At 42.4% G+C, this 22561-nt stretch overlaps 1 protein-coding gene across 1 annotated transcript in view; it reads right to left on the reverse strand.

Annotated features, from left to right (window-relative positions):
• Positions 1-10078, reverse strand: part of LOC123992890 (transmembrane protein 255B-like) — a 29446-nt gene extending 19368 nt beyond the window's left edge. The window contains exons 1-3 of the mRNA XM_046294504.1: positions 9816-10078; positions 8598-8740; positions 7499-7561 (exon numbers count right to left, since the gene is read on the reverse strand). Of these exons, the coding sequence (XP_046150460.1) occupies positions 7499-7561; positions 8598-8740; positions 9816-9876 (267 nt within the window). The 5' untranslated portion in view covers positions 9877-10078. The remainder of the gene's footprint in view (positions 1-7498; positions 7562-8597; positions 8741-9815) is intronic.
• Positions 10079-22561: the final 12483 nt, after the last annotated feature.

The following is a 22561-nucleotide window of genomic DNA, read 5'->3' on the forward strand; positions in this document are numbered from 1 at the left end:
ACACCATGACTGACCCACCGCCAAACCGGTCATGCTGGAGGATGTTGCAGGCAGCAGAACGTTCTCCACGGCGTCTCCAGACTCTGTCACGTCTGTCACATGTGCTCAGTGTGAACCTGCTTTCATCTGTGAAGAGCACAGGGCGCCAGTGGCGAATTTGCCAATCTTGGTGTTCTCTGGCAAATGCAAACCGTCCTGCACGGTGTTGGGCTGTATGCACAACCCCCACCTGTGGACGTTGGGCCCTCATACCACTCTCATGTAGTCTGTTTCTGACCATTTGAGCAGACACATGCACATTTGTGGCCTGCTGGAGGTCATTTTGCAGGGCTCTGGCAGTGCTCCTCCTGCTCCTCCTTGTACAAAGGCAGAGGTAGCGGTCCTGCTGCTGGGTTGTTGCCCTCCTACGGCCTCCTCCACGTCTTCTGGTGTACTAGCCTGTCTCCTGGTAGCGCCTCCATGCTCTGGACACTACGCTGACAGACACAGCAAACCTTCTTGCCACAGCTCGCATTGATGTCCCATCCTGGATGACCTGCACTACCTGAACCACTTGTGTGGGTTGTAGACTCCGTCTCATGCTATCACTAGAGTGAAAGCACCGCCAGCATTCAAAAGTGACCAAAACATCAGCCAGGAAGCATAGGAACTGAGAAGTGGTCTGTGGTCACCACCTCCAGAACCACTCCTTTATTGGGGGTGTCTTGCTAATTGCCTATAATTTCCACCTGTTGTCTATTCCATTTGCACAATAGCATGTGAAATGTATTGTCAATCAGTGTTGCTTCCTAAGTGGACAGTTTGATTTCACAGAAGTGTGATTGACTTGGAGTTACATTGTGTTGTTTAAGTGTTCCCTTTATTTTTTTTGAGCAGTGTACAACACTGCCTATTACAGACTACAACGGAAAGCATAGCCGAGAGCTGCCCAGTGAGACAAGCCTACCAGACGAGCTAAATAACTTCTATGCTCGCCTCGAAGCAAGTAACACTGAAACATGCATGGGTGCATCAGCTATTACGGACAACTGTGTCATCACATTCTCCGCAACCGATGTGAGGAAGACCTTTATACAGGTCAACATTCACAAGGCCTCAGGTCCAGATGGATTACCAGGACAGGTACTCCGAGCATGCACTGACTAACTGGCAAGTGTCTTCACTGACATTTTCAACCTCTCCCTGTCTGAGTCTGTAATACCAACATGTTTCAAACAGACCACCATAGTCCCTGTGCCCAAGAACACTAAGGTAACCTGCCTAAATGACTACCGACCCGTAGCACTCACATCTGTAACAATGAAATGCTTTGAAAGGTTGGTCATGGCTCATATCAATGCCATCATCCCAGAAACCCTAGACCCACTCCAATTTACATACCGCACCAACAGATCCACAGATGATGCCATCTTTATTGCACTCCACACTGCTCTTTCACACCTGGACCAAAATTAACACCTATGCGAGAATGCTGTTCATTGACTACAGCTCAGCATTCAACACCATAGTGCCCTCAAAGCTAAGGAACCTGGGACTAAACACCTCCCTCTGCAAATGGATACTGGACTTCCTGATGGGCCACCCCAGGTGGTAAGGGTAGGTAACAACACATCCTCCACACTTTTCCTCAACACGAGGGCCCCTCAGAGCATCGTCATTAAGTTTGCTGATGATCAGTGGTAGGCCTGATCACTGACAACGATGTGACAGCCTATAAGGAGGTCAGAGACCTGACTGTGTAGTGCAAGTACAACAACCTCTGCCTCAACGTGATCAAGACAAAGGAGATGATTGTGGACTACAGGAAAAGTAGGACCGAGCACGCCCCCATTCTCATCGACGGGGCTACAGTGGAGCAGGTTGAGAGCTTCAAGTTCCTTGGTGTCCACATCACCAACAAACTAAGATTGTCCAAGCACACCAAGACAGTCGTGAGGAGGGCACGACAAAACCTATTCCCCCTCAGGAGACTGAAAAGATTTGGCTTGGGTCCTCAGATTTTCAAAAGATTTTACAGCTGCACCATCGAGAGCATCCTGACGGGTTGCATCACTGCCTGGTAATGGCAACTGCTCGGCCTCTGACTGCAAAGCACTACAGAGGGTAGTGCGAACGGCCCAGCACATCACCGGGGCCAAGCTTCCTGCCATCCAGGACCTCTATACCAGGCGGTGTCAAAGGAAGGTCCTAAGAATTGTCAAAGACTCCAGCCACCCTAGTCATAGACTGTTCTCTCTGCTACCGCACGGCAAGCAGCACTGGAGCGCCAAGTCTAGGTCCAAGAGGCTTCTAAACAGCCTCTACCCCCAAGTCTTATAACTTCTGAATAGCTCATCAAATGGCTATCTAGACTAAGGACCCTTAGTCCCCCCCCCTCTGTTATTATCTATGCATTGTCACTTTAATAACTCTACCTACATGTACATATTACCTCGACACTGGTGCCCCCGCACATTGACTCTCTACCGGTACCCCTGTATATAGCCCCGCTTGAATTATTTGTTATTAACTGCATTGTTGGTTAAGGGCTTGTAAGTAAGCATTTCACTGTAAGGTCTACACCTGTTGTATTCGGCGCAAGTGACAAATAAAATAGGATTTGATTAGATTTTTAGAAAGAAAAAAAAAAGCTCTTGACCTGACTTGCTGTTCAAAGATGTCTAGAAAAGCACACATATTGTATTCTTGTAGGAAGCAACCACTCCCCCATTACTGACTAGAAATTTGCTATAACTTGGCTAATAACTCACTTACTAGCAAAGAATATGAACAAATGTACACACCTGGCTGGCTACATGCATCTAGTCATGCTGTAAACATAGACCAGTTCAAAGTGACTGACACAGATTCATATATGGCAATGGTGTATTTGCATATAGGGATTCTGCAGCTCTGATTGGTTATGGCGCACTGGTCTGTGTAGAGTATGGGCCTGAGTCGTGCCTGTCAATGCAATTGAATCCTACTCCAATGCGTTCTGCCTACACAAGAATCTCTTGCATAGTTTGCTTTGTTTCAGTATGTTGCATTGAAAGCGGCTAATATTGCGTTCATTTCGTTCACCATTCGCACAGTAGAGGGGCACGTTGATAATGTTAACTAAAGGGGGAAACTAGAAAGCTGAGTGAAGTTCAATCTCATGCTTCTCTGCGCAGGCTGATATTTATTTTGCACGGCAGTCCTGGGGGAGCTGCACACCTGCACACATGCGTAGCTTAGAGGGAACAATGCCCATAACATGATGCAGCCACCACTATGTTTGAAAATATGGAAATTGGTACTCAGTATCATGTTGTATTGGATTTGCCCCAAACATAACACTTTGTATTCAAGACAAAATGTGAATTGTTTTGCCACATTTTTTGCAGTATTACGTTAGTGACTTACTCAGTTTGGGAATACTTTTTATTCTGTACAAGGCTTCCTTCTTTTCACTCTATCAATTAGGTTAGTATTGTGGAGTAACTACAATGCTGTTGATCCATCCTCAGTTTTCTCCTATCACAGCCATTAAACTCTGTAACTATTTTAAAGTCACCATTGACCTGGCAACTGAGTTAGGAAGGACGCCTATATCTTTTCAGTGACTGGGTGTATTGATACACCATCCAAAGTGAAATGAATAACTTCACCATGCACAAAGGGATATACAATGTCTGTGGAACATTTTTGATACACACAGGAAACAGTTGAACATGAAAAACCCAGTTGCGTTGCAGTTCTTGACAAACTCAAACCGGTGCGCCTGGCACCTACTACCATACCCTGTTCAAAGGCCCCTACTTCCATACCCCGTTTAAAGGTCCCTACCACCATACCCCGTTCAAAGGCCCCTACTACCATACCCCGTTCAAAGGCCCCTACTACCATACCCCGTTCAAAGGCCCCTACTACCATACCCCGTTCAAAGGCCCCTACTACCATACCCCGTTCAAAGGCCCCTACTACCATACCCCGTTCAAAGGCCCCTACTACCATACCCCGTTCAAAGGCCCCTACTACCATACCCCGTTCAAAGGCACCTACTACCATACCCCGTTCAAAGGCCCCTACTACTATACCCCGTTCAAAGGCACCTACTACCATACCCCGTTCAAAGGCACTTCAATCTTTTGTCTTAACCTTTCCCTCTCTGAATGGCACACAATCCATATCTCAATTGTATCAAGGCATACAAATCTTTCTCTAACTTGTCTCCTCCCCTTCATCTACACTGACGGAAGTGGATTTGACAGGTGACATGTATAAGAGCTCATAACTTTCACCAGGATTCACATGTTCACTCTATGTAATTGAAAGAGCAGGTGTTCCTCATGTTTTGTACACTTAGTGTGTATATGTATAAAATGTTGTTTTTTCCCCCTCTTTTGTTACTGAATATTACTAACAGAAACCGATTAAATGATTTTGGCCAAGGGATCAGTGGAATAAGTTTAAAGGGTGTAATAAAATACAATGTAATATTATGAATCTATCATTTATGGTATTAACACTGGGCAACATGGACCTGGGAGACACACTGGGATATTTGTGAAAAATACATTTTTAAAATACACCTGGTAAAGTTTTCTCTCTGCCTCATTTGTAAAATTGCAGGAAATTAGCTTGAAAACTGCAATTCCAAGAGGCGGACCTTTAAAATGTTCCTTCCCAGGGCCCGAAACTTGGTTAGTCCGGCCATGCACGGCCAAATTCATCGTAAAACTCCTATTTTCTTTATCTCACTTGAGTTGTGTTCTGATTATGAAGGGGTTCCTATTTAATTTGCTATGACAATAGGTGTCTCCAGTCCCAAAAGTTTGAGAACCCCTGCCCTAATAAACACTACCCTAGCCTCAGAGACCACTCGTAGCAGAAATATTTAGCCATGGGCTAACCTCTGCACCTCGTCAATGGTCTGTGATCTCTGATGGGAGATGAGCCTAAGTCTGTAAGTAAGTAGCCTAAACTAAACCAGGGTGGTCGGGCAGGACTGGAGCCCTGGTAGCCATTCTGGCCAATAAGCTAGTCCGTGACAGCCACTGAGGTAATGTCGAGTATATGAAAATATCAGTTTAACAGATAGCTGGATGTGTCTATCTTGGACATGACTACAGACATGATTAGAATTAGACAAAATAACAGTTGCCTGTTATACTGAACAAAAATATAAACGCAACATGGAAAAATGTCATTGATTTTACTGAAATTAATTCATTAGGTCTTAATCTATGGATTTCACATTAATGGGAATACAGCTAAGCATCTGTTGGCCATAGATAGCTTTTGTTTTTAAATGGGCCTCACAATGGGCCTCAGGATCTTGTCACGGTATTTCTGTGCATTCAAATTGCCATCGATAAAATGCAATTGTGTTTGTTGTCGGTAGCTTATTCCTGCCCATACCATAACCCCACCACCATGGGGCACTCTGTTCACAAAGCTGACATCGGCTAACTGCTCGTCCACACAACAACATACACGTGGTCTGCGGTTGTGAGGCTAGTTGGACGAACTGACAAATTCTATAAAACGACGTTGGAGGCAACTTCTGGTAGAGAAATTGACATTAAATTCTCTGGCAACAGCTCTGGTGGATATTCCTGGAGTCATCATGCCAATTGCACGCTCCCTCAAAACTTGAGACATCTGTGGCATGGTGTTGTTGTTTTTGGTGATTATGGAACATTTCTGAGATCTTTTATTTCAGCTCATGAAACATAGGACCAACACCTCACATGTTGCAATTATATTTTTGTTCAGTGTAGTAATAACTGACAGACCACACTCTCTATCTCACCCTATCCCCCCCCCACCACCCCATCTCTGTTTACCTACATTGAAGTATCATTAAAAACGCTTCTTTAACATTTATTATGATTTTAATTTGTATTTCTTATAAGATTCCAAGAACCGTAACAAGACACAGAAATGAGCAGGTGAGAATAATTAGCAGCAGACTGCTTTACTTCATATTACAAGCTCACTAAAGTTTACAGTTTTTCTAAATTCCAAGAAAACTGTGGTAAAATGTATTGATAACAGAACAACAGCTAACAAATACCCATCTGGAATAATTTTAAAGAATCATTAATTAACTATTGTTTGTGTGTGTGTGTGTGTGTGTGTGTGTGTGTGTGTGTGTGTGTGTGTGTGTGTGTGTGTGTGTGTGTGTGTGTGTGTGTGTGTGTGTGTGTGTGTGTGTGTGTGTGTGTGTGTGTGTGTGTGTGTGTGTGTGTGTGTGTGCACTGCAGGTATTGACATCCTTTCCAAGCCAGGCACATTTACTCCTCTATGCTGGGGTCCCCTCACTCTCTCAATCTCCCTGTCTTACCTCGACCTAACAAGTTGCTTTCTGTTTATACACTCAGTATCTCTCTCCTTTTTCACAATGTTTTCCTCTGCTGGATAAAATGAGATGGTATGGAGAAGCCCCACACATACACATCAATCAATATCCTTATCCACTATACATGCATGCACACACACACACACACACACACACACACACACACACACACACACACACACACACACACACACACACACACACACACACACACACACACACACACACACACACACACACACACACACACACACACACACACACACACACACACACACACACACACACACACACACACACACACACACACACACACTACTCTGTCCATCTTCTCTAACTTGTTAATGACTAGTCCTGCTGTGTGAGGTGGAGAGTCAACCCAACCGAACAGAGTACCATAGGATGTGGTTTGGACTGGAAAGGCAGAGTTGGCCGTGCTGAGTCTGTTGACTTGAGCTGGTTGAAGATCAGGTTCTTTAATTTTGTATTATATTGATTGGTGTGTAAAAGATTGGAATGCTCAACCCTGAATTCTACCTTATAAACAGTGTTTTTGGTTGCAGCGATTATATGTTTATATGTATATGTTTCACTTCAAATAACAGCTGGCTGCAATGATTTAAATATTTATAGAAATAGATCTTTCAAGACTATTATCCAATGAGTTTTACGGTTTTTCCTTTTATATTTTACAGGCCAGACCATATTTCTGGCTTTTACACAAAACAGAGGTTGTGGCTGTGGCTTGGATACCACACCACTCGATATTCTTAATCCTCCCCACTCTCTATGACAGATTTAAAAAAGACAATTAACTGAAAGATGCATTATGGAAATACTTTGAAACCAAAACTCAACTCCAAGTAATCTCTTTTAAAACAACTCATTTGGTCATTAGCCCTGTAAACACGGCGCATTAATTCATAACAAATGGTCCACTATCCGCTAAGTCAGGTGTTATAGTGTTGGGATGGGAAAAAAAGCCTGCACACAGCCCGCAGTTACCCAAATCAATCTCTGCTGTGCATGATGCAATTATAACCAAGAGGATGAAAGAGAGAGATGGATCAGGCAAGAACATTATGGGATAAGCAGAGGAAGAGAGAGAGACCATTCAGGAGGTAGGATAGTACAAATGTGACAAATGAGTGAGAAGTAGTAGAAAGGTACCAGCTGTTTTCGGTTTTCCTCCAGGCAGAGTCCAAGAACACCCAGGAAGGATCCAAACGCCAACTGCAGAGATCAAATAGAACAGCCACTGTTAGAGAGATGCCAGCGATTGGCTCTTATTGTAGAGAACTTTATGCACTATTAAAAGCCATGCAAAGTCAAGAGATAAATAACAACTCCGTTCACTGATGTTATTGTTACGCAAAGATTATCCCCTGGTGGACTACTACTACTACAGAATTGGAAGTGTCAATGAACTGTGCAGTTGAATCACTAATGTACCCACAAATCAGAATTGAGTTGCGGTGATCCAGCTGAAGAAATGCCAAGGTTTAAAACATGGACATAATAGAAAATGCACCTGTTAACAACATGGCTGTGGTGCCGTAGAACTCTCAGAAAGGAATGGGCTGTGTGGGATAACGAGTAGCAGTAGTTCTGGTGTTTGGGTTTTTCGTCACTGGTTATTTGGACAAATGGCAATTTCGCAGTTGTTAGCATATTTTGAATTTCCGAAGGGAAGGGGACATTCGGGGCCGTAACTTGCAAAGAGAGAAGGTGGAGCGTCTCGTTCTAGCATCTCTTGATCCAATCTCTTAACACATATGGACCCACAACTTAATCGAGCAGCTGACCAATTATACAAAACTTTAGTTCTGGGTTAAACAAGATTATACACTTGGACATTATCTGTCTTTATATCAAATCTACTGGAAATATTTACTGGCTGTGATGCAAATAACAGCTGAAATATATGTTGTTTGTCTGTCATGTGCTTTAAGATCAGGGTTTGTTCTCACGACATTTATGAGACTTTAATTGTCATAATTTGGAAGACATCTTGTTTTGAGGACAACGACTCACAAACCACAGTTTCCCCATCCGTCAATAATTTCTGGAGACCTGCCTTCTTGGCATTGCAACTTCTTTATTTTCTTAAGGTCTGTGTTGTTTTTTTATGACAAAAAGAGAGAACATTTGTGAAAATGTGTTTGTTGTTATTAATAGTTCATTTATATGTATAGTGAGTAATTTTCAACAAAATGGCAGATGAACATAAGTATGATGATGATGATGATAATGATGAAGATGTACTTACAATGACTCCAGAGGTGTATCCGGTGATGCTGAGGCTCTCTGTGCGAGTGGTGGTGTAGATCCCCAGAATGACCAGGACCAGGGACAGACAGAGCATGCCCAGTACCAGCCATATCGCCATCCTGTTCCTCCTCTTCATCAGTTCTGAACCCACAGATGCATAATCAGTCACAATACCATTTCACTGTACAATGGATACTTAGTCCAGGTGAGTTAAAGAAGGGTTAACACTTGGGGTCCACTATAACCAGAAGGGGCCCACTAAGATTTGTCCTCAGTATCCACGTTGGCCCCACATGTGATTGCCATGTTGGGTTTTATGTGGGCTCATTTTGGGCTTCATACCCACGTGTGGGGCCAACCAGGATCCTGAGGAAAAAACGTTTTGGGTCCCTGTTGGGTTTTACTCATGGGGCCTGAGGAAAAGCCGTTCAGTAACCCATTTGGGCCCCACATGGAAATGTTGGATGGGACCATTTATGATAAAAACAAAATAAAAAGTTATGTTTTACGGAGAATCTAGCACAGGGAGGGAGCAGATATGGTCCAGTCCATGATTTACAATTTTCAAAATAATATAGATTATTAATATGATGGTAATAATAACATTTAAAATATATTAGGCCTAATTTATTGTTCTTACTGTCACACTGAAAAGGCAGTGTAGATAATACATATTCAAAACTCTCAGACAGAGATTAACTCCACATCTGTAAAACAGCTCTACCAAGTCTGCAAATGGATAATTAGCCAGTATAATAACCACAATAGGCTGAATTCTAATTTGCGATCAGTGCATGTAAAAATCTCCTAACGAAATCAATACTTGAGTTACACGTCAGTAAGTCTTCTTTCTATTGGCAGGTCTCAAATTACAACAATGTAAATCTTTAAAAATGAAAGGTAAAACCTGCAAATAGATGTCATATTTTCTTTATTTGATTAATGATTAGGCAAAGCTGCTTTGGGGATTATAAACTAGGTCAAAATTCTGCACACATAATGTTTTAAAATAAGCATATAACTTACATAGTTTTCATGTACGCAGACAAAAATCACTTGCATTTTCCTTCACCAAAACGAAATCCTTTAAACAAAGCTATTTAATTGTTGCTGTCATAATTTACAAAGCGTAATATGGTAAAAAAAAAAAAAAAAAATCTAAATCGTCGGCCTAATTCAAGTACAGTAGTTTACACTAATTCGCAGTATAGCCTACCTGCTTGACTGAGAGCGGGCTTCTCCCGATCCGCTGCGTCCCGAATGGCTCCGGTTGTCATGCTCCCCAAACGGATGCTCCACGGAGTAGTATAATATCCACAATATCCCTGAGTGAGCCAATGCGCTACGTCTACTGTGCTGATATCAGAATACCTCCGCACGGTCTGTTGAGCATGGAGCTCTTCAAATGTTTTATAAGAGCACTGCGCGCACGGTTGGCCAAAGTGTTACCAAATATGCACGCGTAAAATCCCGCTCCAAGTAGGCTACAGCTACGATGATGCGCTGCTCACTTGTTACAAAAGGACTAGGCTAATAATGGGCGTTTTCTTCTTATGTCATTGAATCTTACTGTGAATGCTTTTATGGTTAATTCAATTGTCCGGTTAAAAAAACAAACGCTTATCTTACGAGAAATTGCATGGGCTATTTTTTACACTCCTACATTACTATACCTTGAGATGTTTAAACTAAAATTAAGATGAACCTATATGTGTTTTAGATTCAACATCATGTATCTATTAGTCCTGGATGTTTCTTTGTTTTTTGGTATTTTAATTATGAATGTGACCCACTCGCTCTTCGACTTTCCTCTGTGGTTCTGCTTAAAGCCTAGATCATTATTATTGTATATGTACTCGTGTGTTACATTATTCTGTATTAATCTTTCTGAAAAATCACAGTCTTAGAGATGATATAATAATGTATAATTTAAGCACACGGGAAAGGTGAAAGTTGTCATATAAATCTAGATGGATGAGATTGCATGGACAGAAACTAGATTTAGACATGAGTATCGCTGATTTCCCTTGTTTGGGAGAAACACTCATAATTTTCAGAGTAATACAACGCAATAATGTGGACCAATAAACATCATTTTTAAAATATGTTCAGCTAAGCTGCAGTTCATGTCAACATGCATACATTTTTTCTCCGTGCATTTGTAATTTTGAATGGGAAAAACTCTAGGCCCAATTGGTACAGTTTACCTAGTAAGTCTCAGTCTCAGAGTTGTTGTTCCTGGCCATGCTGGGTCATGTAATGTATGTAATATCTTATGCAATACCTAGATGTGCACAATGTTAAATTTTTCAGTACATCTAAAGGATGTAATTTTCACTTGATGGGTGATTAGGGTTGCAAAACTACCAGTAATTTACCAAAGTTACCAGCATTTTCAGACACTTTGATAATTAACAGGTAATCTGTGGCAATCTATGGTAACTTTGGACTTTTATACTTGAATAACTAATATTTTCATATAAAGTATTAATTTTGTATATCCGTATTGTCCATGAATGTCTAGTGGATCAAACATATAGTTCAAGAGAAAATAGCCTAATTAATGAACAAAGCATCTAATCAACAATGCATTATTTTCTATTCACTCCAACTCTTCCAACAATAGACTTATTTCGCAAATGCCACCAGTTCGTCACCAAAATATTTACAACAAAGACATAAATATAGCTAGTCAAATAAATAAGTGGTTAAAAATATAAAGGATATTTAAAGCTGAAACCTAAATATTAAACACCAATGGTATTCACTAAGTAGATTAGTTATATTTAGGATCATGTTTTACAGTTTTATCGTTCTGTTATATATTTTTTGTATTGTATTTTTTTATGGGCTATATATACAGTGGGGCAAAAAAGTATTTAGTATACTTATTTTATACTTATTTTCCACCATAATTTGCAAATACATTCATAAAAAATCCTACAATGTGATTTTCTGGATTTTTCTTCTAATTTTGTCTGTCATAGTTGAAGTGTACCTATGATGAAAATTATAGGCCTCTCTCATCTTTTTAATTGGGAGAATTTGCAGAATTGGTGGCTGACTAAATACTTTTTTGCCCCACTGTATATTGTACCTGTGATAAAGCCAAACAGGGGGCGGAGATAATCATACACTGGATAATCTGAAGTACCCAAAAAGCCCACTAGATGTCATCTGACAACTTTCAAGGATTTTATGTAATTTACTCAGAATTCTGGTGGTTGAACAATGCTTGACTTGGCAGGAGCTCACAGGAGCTGTGTACCGGCACCTCAAATGTTCAACTGCTTGAGTTCCTGTTCCTCTGAGAATATAAGGTCAAAAGTATTGTCAGAATGAATATATTTCCACGGCTGAATATCTGTACACATAGGAGGGCTATCCATATCAACATGAAATTATATTTACAGACACTAGCATTTTCTTCCCCCTGGCTGAGTATATAGAGAAATATGCTGTCTCTTACTGGAGTCCCTTGTGAAACCTAACCAGCGAACCATCCATTGATCACATTTATAAATAAATTATCTGGGCTCCCGAAAGGACTGATCTCTAGAATATACAAACAACTTTTGGAAAGCTCATATTCTGAGCTAACCATTAAAAAAGTATGGTCCACAGATCTAATTGAATCTGAACAACCCTTTAACTGGAACAGAATATGAATAAATATGACCTTAGCATCCAGTAATCCAAAACCTCAATTTATTAGTTTTAGTTTGTTCACAGATTATATTTAATACCAAGGAAATGATCACGATGAAATTGGCACCGACTCCCAACTGTTCATAGTGTCTTCTAAATCAGGTAGACACATTCCTTCATATAATGTGGTCGTGCCCTGCAGTTAAATGCTTCTGGATCAAAGTTACAAAATACATTTTTAAGCGCATGAATTCAATGCTTTGCATCTACTATGTTACAGTTGAAGTCAGATGTTTACATACACTTAGGTTGGAGTCATTAAAACTCGTTTTTCAACTACTCCACAAATTTCTTGTGAACAAACTATAGTTCTGGCAAGTTGGTTAGGACATCTACTTTGTGCATGACACAAGTCATTTTTCCAACAATTGTTAACAGACAGATTATTTCACTTATAATTCACTGTATCACAATTCCAGTGGGTCAAAAGTTTACATACACTAAATTGACTGTGCCTTTTAACAGCTTGGAAAATTCCAGAAAACAATGCCATGATTTTAGAAGTTTCTGATAGGCTAATTTACATAATTTGAGTCAATTGGAGGTCTACCTGAGGATGTATTTCAAGGCCTAACTTCAAACTCAGTGCCTCTTCGCTTCACATCATGAGAAAACCAAAAGAAATCAGCCAAGATCCCAGAAAAAAATCATTGTAGACCTCCACAAGTCTGGTTCATCCTTGGGAGCAATTTCCAAATGCCTGAAGGCACCACGTTCATCTGTAAAAACAATAATAAGCAGGTATAAACACCATGGGACCACGCAGCCGTCATACGGCTCAGGAAGGAGACGTGTTCTGTCTCCTAGTAATGAATGTACTTCGGTGCAAAAAGTGCAAATCAATCCCAGAACAACACCAAAGTACCTAGTGAAGAAGCTGGAGGAAACAGGTACAAAAGTATCTATATCCACAGTAAAACGAGTCCTATATCGACATAACCTGAAAGGCCGTTCAGCAAGGAAGAAGCCACTGCTCCAAAACCGCCATAAAAAAAGCCACACTACAGTTTGCAACTGCACATGGGGACAAAGATCATACTTTTTGGAGAAATGTCCTCAGGTCTGATGAAATAAAAATATAACTGTTTTGGCCATAATGACCATCTTTATGTTTGGAGGAAAAAGGGGTTGGCCTGCAAGCCGAAGAACACCATCCCAACCGTGAAGCACGGGGGTGGCAGCATCATGTTGTGGGGGTGCTTTCCTGCAGGAGGGACTGGTGCACTTCACAAAATAGATGGCAACATAAGGAATTTAGAATTATGTGGATATATTGAAGCAACATCTCAAGACATCAGTCAGGAAGTTAAAGCATGGTCGCAAATCAGTCTTCCAAATGGACAATGACCCCAAGCATACTTACAAATTTGTGGCAAAATGGCTTAAAGACAACAAAGTCAAGGTATTGGAGTGGCCATCACAAAGCCCTGACCTCAATCCTGTAGAATATTTGTGGGCAGAAATGAAAAAGCGTATGCGAGCAAGGATACCTACAAACCTGACTCATTTACACCAGCTCGGTCAGGAGGAATGGGCCAGAATTCCCCCAACTTATTGTGGGAAGCTTGTGGAAGGCTACCCAAAGCGTTTGACACAAGTTAAACAATTTAAAGGCAATGCTACCAAACTAATTGAGTGTATATAAACTTCTGACCCACTGGGAATATGATGAAAGAAATAAAAGCTGAAATAAATTATTTTCTCTACTATTATTCTGACATTTCACATTCTTAATATAAAGTGGTGATCCTAACTGACCCAAGACGGGGTATTTCTATTAGGATTCAATGTCGGGAATTGTGAAAAACTGAGTTTAAATGTATTTGGCTACGGTGTATGTAAACTTCCGACTTCAACGGTACTTAGCAATGATAGCTCCTTGAATCTCTCAATCAATCAGTGACGATTACTGACGCAAAATAGATGTTGGCTCTTAGATGGCAACCCCCTGACTCCCTAAGAGACTCTCTCCTAATTCAACAGTTGATACAGTTAATATTAGAAGTTATAACATTTAATTATTGATAGTGGGAATGAATGGTACTAGTCAAGGAACAATTGAGGCCTGGACAAATATACTAGACTCTGTAAAGAATAATTTCAGCTAAAGCCAAACACTTAGAAATAAGCAATCCATAAAACCTTCAGAAAGTATTCACACCCCTTGACTTTTTCCACATTTTGTTATGTTACTGCCTGATTTTAAAATGTATTCATTGAGATTTTGTGTCACTGGCCTACACACAATAGGGCATGATGTCAAAGTGGAATTATGTTTTTAGAAATGTTTACAAATGAATTAAAAATGAAGAGCTGAAATGTCTTGAGTCAATAAGTATTCAACCCCTTTGTTATGGCAAGCCTAAATAAGTTCTGGAGTAAGAACTCACTCTTTGTGCAATAATAGTGTTTAACATGATTTTTTAATGACTCCTCTCTGTACCCCACACATACAATTAATTATCTGTAAGGTCCCGTAGTCGAGCAGTCAAACATATATTCAACCACAAAGACCGGGAAGGTTTCCCAATGCCTCGCAAAGAAGGGCACCTATTGGTAGATGGGTATAAAAAAGCAGACATTGAATATCCCTTTGAGCATGGTGAAGTTATTACACTTTGGATGGACAACCAGAACTTTCTAACTCATTTGCCGGTGAGGAAGGAAACCGCTCAGGAATTTCACCATGAGGATAATAGTGACTTTCAAACAGTTACATTGGCTGTGACAGGTGAAAACTGAGGATGGATCAATAACGTTGTGGTTACTCCACAATAATAACCTTCAGTGCCTTCAGAAAATATTCAGACCCCTTGATGTTTTCCACATTTTGTTACGTTACAAACTTATCCTAAAATTGATTAAATACCTTTTCCCCTCATCAATCTACACACAATACCCCAGAATGACAAAGCAAAACAGGTTTTTAGAATCACATTTACATAAGTATTCAGACCCTTTACTCAATACTTTGTTGAAGCACCTTTGCCAGCCATTACAGCCTCGAGTCTTCCAAGCTATAAGCTTGGCACACCTGTATTTAGGGAGTTGCTCCCATTTTTTTCTGCAGATCCTCTCAAGTTCTGTCAGGTTGGATGGGGAGTGTTGCTGCAAAGCTATTTCCAGGTCTCTTCAGAGATGTTCAATTGGGTTCAAGCCCGGGCTCTGACTGGACCACTCAAGGACATTCAGAGGCTTTTCCCAAAGCCACTCCTGCATTGTCTTGGCTGTGTGCTTAGGGTCGTTGTCCTGTTGGAAGGTGAACCTTCGCCCCAGTCTGAGGTCCTGAGTGCTCTGGAGCAGGTTTTCATCAAGGATTTCTCTGTCCTTTGCTCCATTCATCTTTCACTCAAACCTGACTAGTCTCCCAGTCCCTGCCACTGAATAACATCCCTACAGCATGATGCTGCCACCACCATGCTTCACCGTGGGGATGGTGCCAGGTTTCCTCCAGACGTGATGCTTGGCATTCAGGCCAAAGAGTTCAATCTTGGTTTCATCAGAGCAGAGAATCTTGTTTATCATGGTCTGAGAGTCTTTAGGTGCCTTTTGGCCAGCTCAAAGTGGGCTGTTATGTTTCTTTTACTGAGGAGTAGCTTCCGTCTGGCCACTCTACCATAAAGGCCTGATTGGTGGAGTACTGCAGAGATGGTTGTCCTTCTGGAAAGTTTTCCCATCTCCACAGAGGAACTCTAGAGCTCTGTCAGAGTGACCATTGGGTTCTTGGTCACCTCCCTGACCAAGACCCTTTTCCCCTGATTGCTCAGTTTGGCCGGGCGGCCAGCTCTAGGAAGAGTCTTGGTGGTTCCAGACTTCTTCCATTTTAGAATGATATAGGCCACTGTGTTCTTGGGGACCTTCAATGCTGCAGAAATGTTTTGGTACCCTTCCCAAGATATGTGCCTCGACACAATCCTGTCTTCAGACCTCTAAAGAAAATTCCTTCAACCTCATGGCTTGTTTTGTGCTCTGACATGCATTGTCAACCGTGGGACCTTATACAGACAGGTGTGTGCCTTTCCAAATCATGTCTAATCAATTGAATTTACCACAGGTGGACTCCAGTCAAGTTGTAGAAATATCTCAAGGATGATCAATGGAAACACGATGCACCTGAGTTCAATTTCGAGTCTCATAGCAAAGGGGTATTGTGTGTAGATTGCTGAGGATTCGTATTTATTTAATCCATTTTCGAATGAGGCTGTAATCTAATAAAATGTGGAAAAAGCAAGGGGTCTGAATACTTCCTGAACGCACTGTAAATGAAAGAGTGAAAAGATTCCAAAACACGAATCCTGTTTGCAATAAGGTACTAAAGTAAAACAAACAAAACTAAACTAAACTAAACTAAACAAAAAAATTTGCAAACAATTAACTTTATGTCCTGAATAGACACATCACTGAGTCCCACTCTTCATATTTTCAAGCATAGTGGTGACTGCATTATGTTATGGATATGCTTATCATCGGCAAGGACTGGGGAGTTTTTTTAGGATAAAAGAAATGGAAAAAAGCTAAGCACAGGCAAAATGCTAGAGGAAAACCTGGTTCAGTCTGCTTTCCAACAGACACTGGGAGACAAATTCACCTTTCAGCAGCAATACCCTAAAACACAAGGCCAAAAATACTCTGGAGTTGCTTAACAAGTCAACATTGAATGTTCCTGAATGGCCTAGTTACCATTTTGACTTTAATCGGTTTGAAAATGGCTATCTAGCAATGATCCACAACGAACTTGACAGAGCTTGAAGAATTTTAAAAAGAATAATGTGCAAATATTGTACAATCCAGGTGTGCAAAGTAACAGCTGTAATCACTGCCCAAGGTGATTTTAACATGTATTGACTCAGGGATGTGAAGACTTGTGTAAATTGCTACTTATGTAAATTTGCATATGCAAAAAATGTTTCCACTTTGTCATTATGGGGTATTGGAAGAAAATATTTAATCCATTTAGAATTTAGGCTATAACACAAAACAATGTGGAATAATTTAAGGGTATGAATACAGGTTCATTAAAGGCACAAAAAAAATCAAATGTATTATTACTTAACTCTGTATGTAATGTTTACTAGGCATTTTTTGTTATTTTGAGTGGCAGTCTACGGGTACAAAAAACTTAACCGCAAGGCCATGGATTATTCATTTGTAGAGATAAATTGCGATCTGGTCAATGTGGTTCTGGACATAGTTATGCTGAGATAAACTGGACATCGGGAGTGTGAAGAGTCCCTTAACAAGGACCATTTCTGGGATTTTTAAAATTCATATCCAAATATATTCCAAAAATTGTCAATCGTCTTGACTTGGCTGCACATCTTGTTCCAGGAGGATCCATATGGCAATATGAGAGCAGCAGCTGTCTGTCTGCCAGGGTCTAGGACTTTTGCACTGAAATAATCACTGCTGGCCCTATGTGATCCCTATCGCATCTCTGTTGAGGATGCTGAATTAACTGCGTATATTCAGCAACTGCGTCGGAAAGCCAGGTGGAGGGCAGGAATTCCCATCCCTTATTGAAGTTTTGGACAGCTGCAGCCCTGGCATTTTCCTCTTCTGCACTACAGAACATATGAAAACATTCATCAGATCTTGCATGCTGACCGCATGTCTCAACAATCTAGCCCTGTCATTTGAAAGGGAACTCGGTGACTCTTTGGACTATGACGAAATCATCTCCATCTTCAACACCAAGCCTAGGCGCCTTGTGATTTAAAACATGAAACACACAAGAAAGGTAAGTCTGAATACCGTTTATTTATGTCTGCCTTGGTAGGACAGGCCACGTTTATGTTCGCTGTTTCAAGTCATCCACTGTATTCACACCCACCGTGTTATTAGGCTATGTATAATGATTCCATGTTTCGTGCCTGAATGTCTATACAGTAGTGTTTGCTTATTCAAAGTGAGCTATTCATTTCATACCCGCCATACAGTTCAAGATATAGGCCTAATGTTTTTGTATTGTATTCTGCATGTCTGTTTTCATATGGCAAAAAGTGTGTACTTTCCATTCTTCCTTGCTTCTTTCTGCAGTAAGCTGTTTGCAAATATTCCAATCCAATGCCACACTGACGTCTGGAGGATGCGCTGATCATGGTCCTAAATCCACCTGTTGTGCCTGTACTGTAGAATGCTCCTTTGAGAGGGGAGTGGTTATCTGATCAGATAATATGTTGATTTTTTTCATGACATTTGGAATGTCGACCTGAATACTTCATCCATTATCTGTATTTTGTGAGTATAATTTTTCCAATTTTATCACTGCACTTGTCTGCTGCTGTAGAAGCTCTCTCTCTCTCTCTCTCTTTCTGAATATGCAGGTGACAGACATGTTGTATATTTCATTATGTTTGTTTACTGTCGGACTCGGACACAGTAAGGCCTGTTTAGTCAGTGGTGTTGTCGTAAGCGGTTGTGTAGTTGCGCAATTGCACTGCCTATTTGGCAATGACAATGGGTTTGTTAGATAATAAGTGAGATTTGTAGTGTTTATTGGTCACATTTATTACGTGTAATGTGTTAAATTATGCAATGTAAGTGCACTCATCACTCATTTTCATGTAAATATGTTGGGGTATTTTTATGGGAACATTTTTGCCCAGCCACTTTTACATACACTCAGCCACACATCCATTTCTGCCTACACAGCTGGCCACCACACCATGATGAGTTGCCATGATAATATGCAGAAATCCTCTGCTTTGCTTCCATGGCTTTGCTTCCATGGCTTTGCTGTGGTTTTGTGATATGTTCCCAGTGTCTGCGATTATTTATAAATGTATAATTCACTTTAGTCATTGTACTTCAGTCATTGCTTTGGTCTGTGTTTTCAATTTATCAGACAACAACATGAGGAATAGGCCTATTTTTGTCCCCCTTCCCTCCAATGTGCCCTCCAAATTGTTATAAAATGTTCTGCTGCTGGTGAAGCATGTGATAATAACATGAAATGCATGTTTTAAGGATGGCTCACGCCTAATTTGTCTACTCATGTTCCACACGACATGGTGACACGTAATTAATACATCATGATTTATGGCTATTTCAGACCTATTTCAGACCATCTGTTTTGCACATGCTGATCGAGTAGTAGTTGGATTATACGACTAGGATTGTTATGCTGGTGAATGAGGACCCAAAAGCGACTTAACGGAAACAGAGTCTTTATTCACGTCTTAAACAAAAGCGATAATCCTAATGCAAAAACAGAAAAAACTGAAATCCACTCGTCAGTAGAGAGGACTGACTGGAGACGCGACCACAGACTGCAGGTCGCTTCGGGAAGGCATCGGCCGTAGCTGACTTTGACACCTGCTCACACGCAGCATCTGAAGAAGGCAAAACACGACAGGGCGGAACAAGGACACAGAACAGCGAACATCAAGCAAGGATCCGACAAGGACAGAAGCGGAAAACAGAGGGAGAAATAGGAACTCTAATCAGAGGGCAAAATAGGGGACAGGTGTGAAAAGAGTAAATGAGGTAGTTAGGAGAATGAGGAACAGCTGGGAGCAGGAACGGAACGATAGAGAGAGAGAGCGAGAGAGGGAGAGAGGGAGGGGGAGAGAGGGATAGAAAGAGGGAAAGAACCTAATAAGACCAGCAGAGGGAAACGAATAGAAGGGAAGCACAGAGACAAGACATGATAACCAATGACAAAACATGACAGTACCCCCCCCACTCACCGAGCGCCTCCTGGCGCACTCGAGGAGGAACCCTGGCGGCAACGGAGGAAATCATCAATCAACGAACGGTCCAGAACGTCCCGAGATGGAACCCAACTCCTCTCCTCAGGACCGTAACCCTCCCAATCCACTAAGTACTGGTGACCACGTCCCCGAGAACGCATGTCCATGATCTTCCGTACCTTGTAAATAGGTGCGCCCTCGACAAGGACGGGGGGGGGGGGAAGACGAACGGGGGAGCGAAGAAAAGGCTTGACACAGGAGACATGGAAGACAGGGTGGACGCGACGAAGATGTCGCGGAAGAAGCAGTCGCACAGCGACAGGATTGACAACCTGAGAGACACGGAACGGACCAATGAACCGCGGAGTCAACTTGCGAGAAGCTGTCGTAAGGGGAAGGTTACGAGTGGCAAGCCACACTCTCTGACCGCGACAATACCTAGGACTCTTAATCCTACGTTTATTGGCGGCTCTCACAGTCTGCGCCCTGTAACGGCAAAGTGCAGACCTGACCCTCCTCCAGATGCGCTCACAACGTTGGACAAAAGCCTGAGCGGAGGGAACGCTGGACTCGGCGAGCTGGGACGAGAACAGAGGAGGCTGGTACCCAAGACTACTCTGAAACGGAGATAGCCCGGTAGCAGACGAAGGGAGCGAGTTGTGAGCGTATTCTGCCCAGGGGAGCTGTTCTGCCCAAGACGCAGGGTTTCTAAAAGAAAGGCTGCGTAATATGCGACCAATCGTCTGATTGGCCCTTTCTGCTTGACCGTTAGACTGGGGATGAAAACCGGAAGAGAGACTGACGGAAGCACCAATCAAACGACAGAACTCCCTCCAAAACTGTGACGTGAATTGCGGACCTCTGTCTGAAACGGCGTCTAACGGGAGGCCATGAATTCTGAACACATTCTCAATGATGATTTGTGCCGTCTCCTTAGCGGAAGGAAGCTTAGCGAGGGGAATGAAATGTGCCGCCTTAGAGAACCTATCGACAACCGTAAGAATCACAGTCTTCCCCGCAGACGAAGGCAGACCGGTAATAAAGTCTAAGGCGATGTGAGACCATGGTGGAGAAGGAATGGGAAGCGGTCTGAGACGACCGGCAGGAGGAGAGTTACCTGACTTAGTCTGCGCGCAGTCCGAACAAGCAGCCACGAAACGGCGCGTGTCACGCTCCTGAGTAGGCCACCAAAACCGCTGGCGAATAGAAGCAAGCGTGCCCCGAACGCCGGGGTGGCCAGCTAACTTGGCAGAGTGAGCCCACTGAAGAACAGCCAGACGAGTAGAGACAGGAACGAAAAGAAAGTTACTAGGACAAGCGCGCGGCGACGCAGTGTGAGTGAGTGCTTGCTTTACCTGTCTCTCAATTCCCCAGACAGTCAACCCGACAACACGCCCTTCAGGGAGAATCCCCTCGGGGTCGGTAGAAGCCACAGAAGAACTAAAGAGACGGGATAAGGCATCAGGCTTGGTGTTCTTATTACCCGGGCGATAAGAAATCACGAACTCGAAACGAGCGAAAAACAACGCCCAACGAGCTTGACGTGCATTAAGTCGTTTGGCAGAACGGATGTACTCAAGGTTCTTATGGTCAGTCCAAACGACAAAAGGAACGGTCGCCCCCTCCAACCACTGTCGCCATTCGCCTAGGGCTAAGCGGATGGCGAGCAGTTCGCGGTTACCCACATCATAGTTGCGTTCCGATGGCGACAGGCGATGAGAAAATAAGCGCAAGGATGGACCTTATCGTCAGAATGGAAGCGCTGGGATAGAATGGCTCCCACGCCCACCTCTGAAGCGTCAACCTCGACAATGAATTGTTTAGTGACGTCAGGAGTAACAAGGATAGGAGCGGATGTAAAACGCTTCTTGAGGAGATCAAAAGCTCCCTGGGCGGAACCGGACCACTTAAAGCACGTCTTGACAGAAGTAAGAGCTGTGAGAGGGGCAGCAACTTGACCGAAATTACGAATGAAACGCCGATAGAAATTAGCGAAACCTAGAAAGCGCTGCAACTCGACACGTGATTTTGGAACGGGCCAATCACTGACAGCCTGGACCTTAGCGGGATCCATCTGAATGCCTTCAGCGGAAATAACAGAACCGAGAAATGTGACAGAGGAGACATGAAAGGCGCACTTCTCAGCCTTCACGTAGAGACAATTCTCTAAAAGGCGCTGGAGTACACGTCGAACGTGCTGAACATGAATCTCGAGTGACGGTGAAAAAATCAGGATATCGTCAAGGTAGACGAAAACAAAGATGTTCAGCATGTCTCTCAGTACATCATTAACTAATGCCTGAAAGACAGCTGGAGCATTAGCGAGACCGAACGGCAGAACCCGGTATTCAAAATGCCCTAACGGAGTGTTAAACGCCGTTTTCCACTCGTCCCCCTCTCTGATGCGCACGAGATGGTAAGCGTTACGAAGGTCCAACTTAGTAAAGAACCTGGCTCCCTGCAGAATTTCGAAGGCTGACGACATAAGGGGAAGCGGATAACGATTCTTAACCGTTATGTCATTTAGCCCTCGATAATCCACGCAGGGGCGCAGAGTACCGTC

Source organism: Oncorhynchus gorbuscha, linkage group LG13 (assembly GCF_021184085.1).
Source record: "Oncorhynchus gorbuscha isolate QuinsamMale2020 ecotype Even-year linkage group LG13, OgorEven_v1.0, whole genome shotgun sequence".
Lineage (NCBI taxonomy): Eukaryota > Metazoa > Chordata > Actinopteri > Salmoniformes > Salmonidae > Oncorhynchus > Oncorhynchus gorbuscha.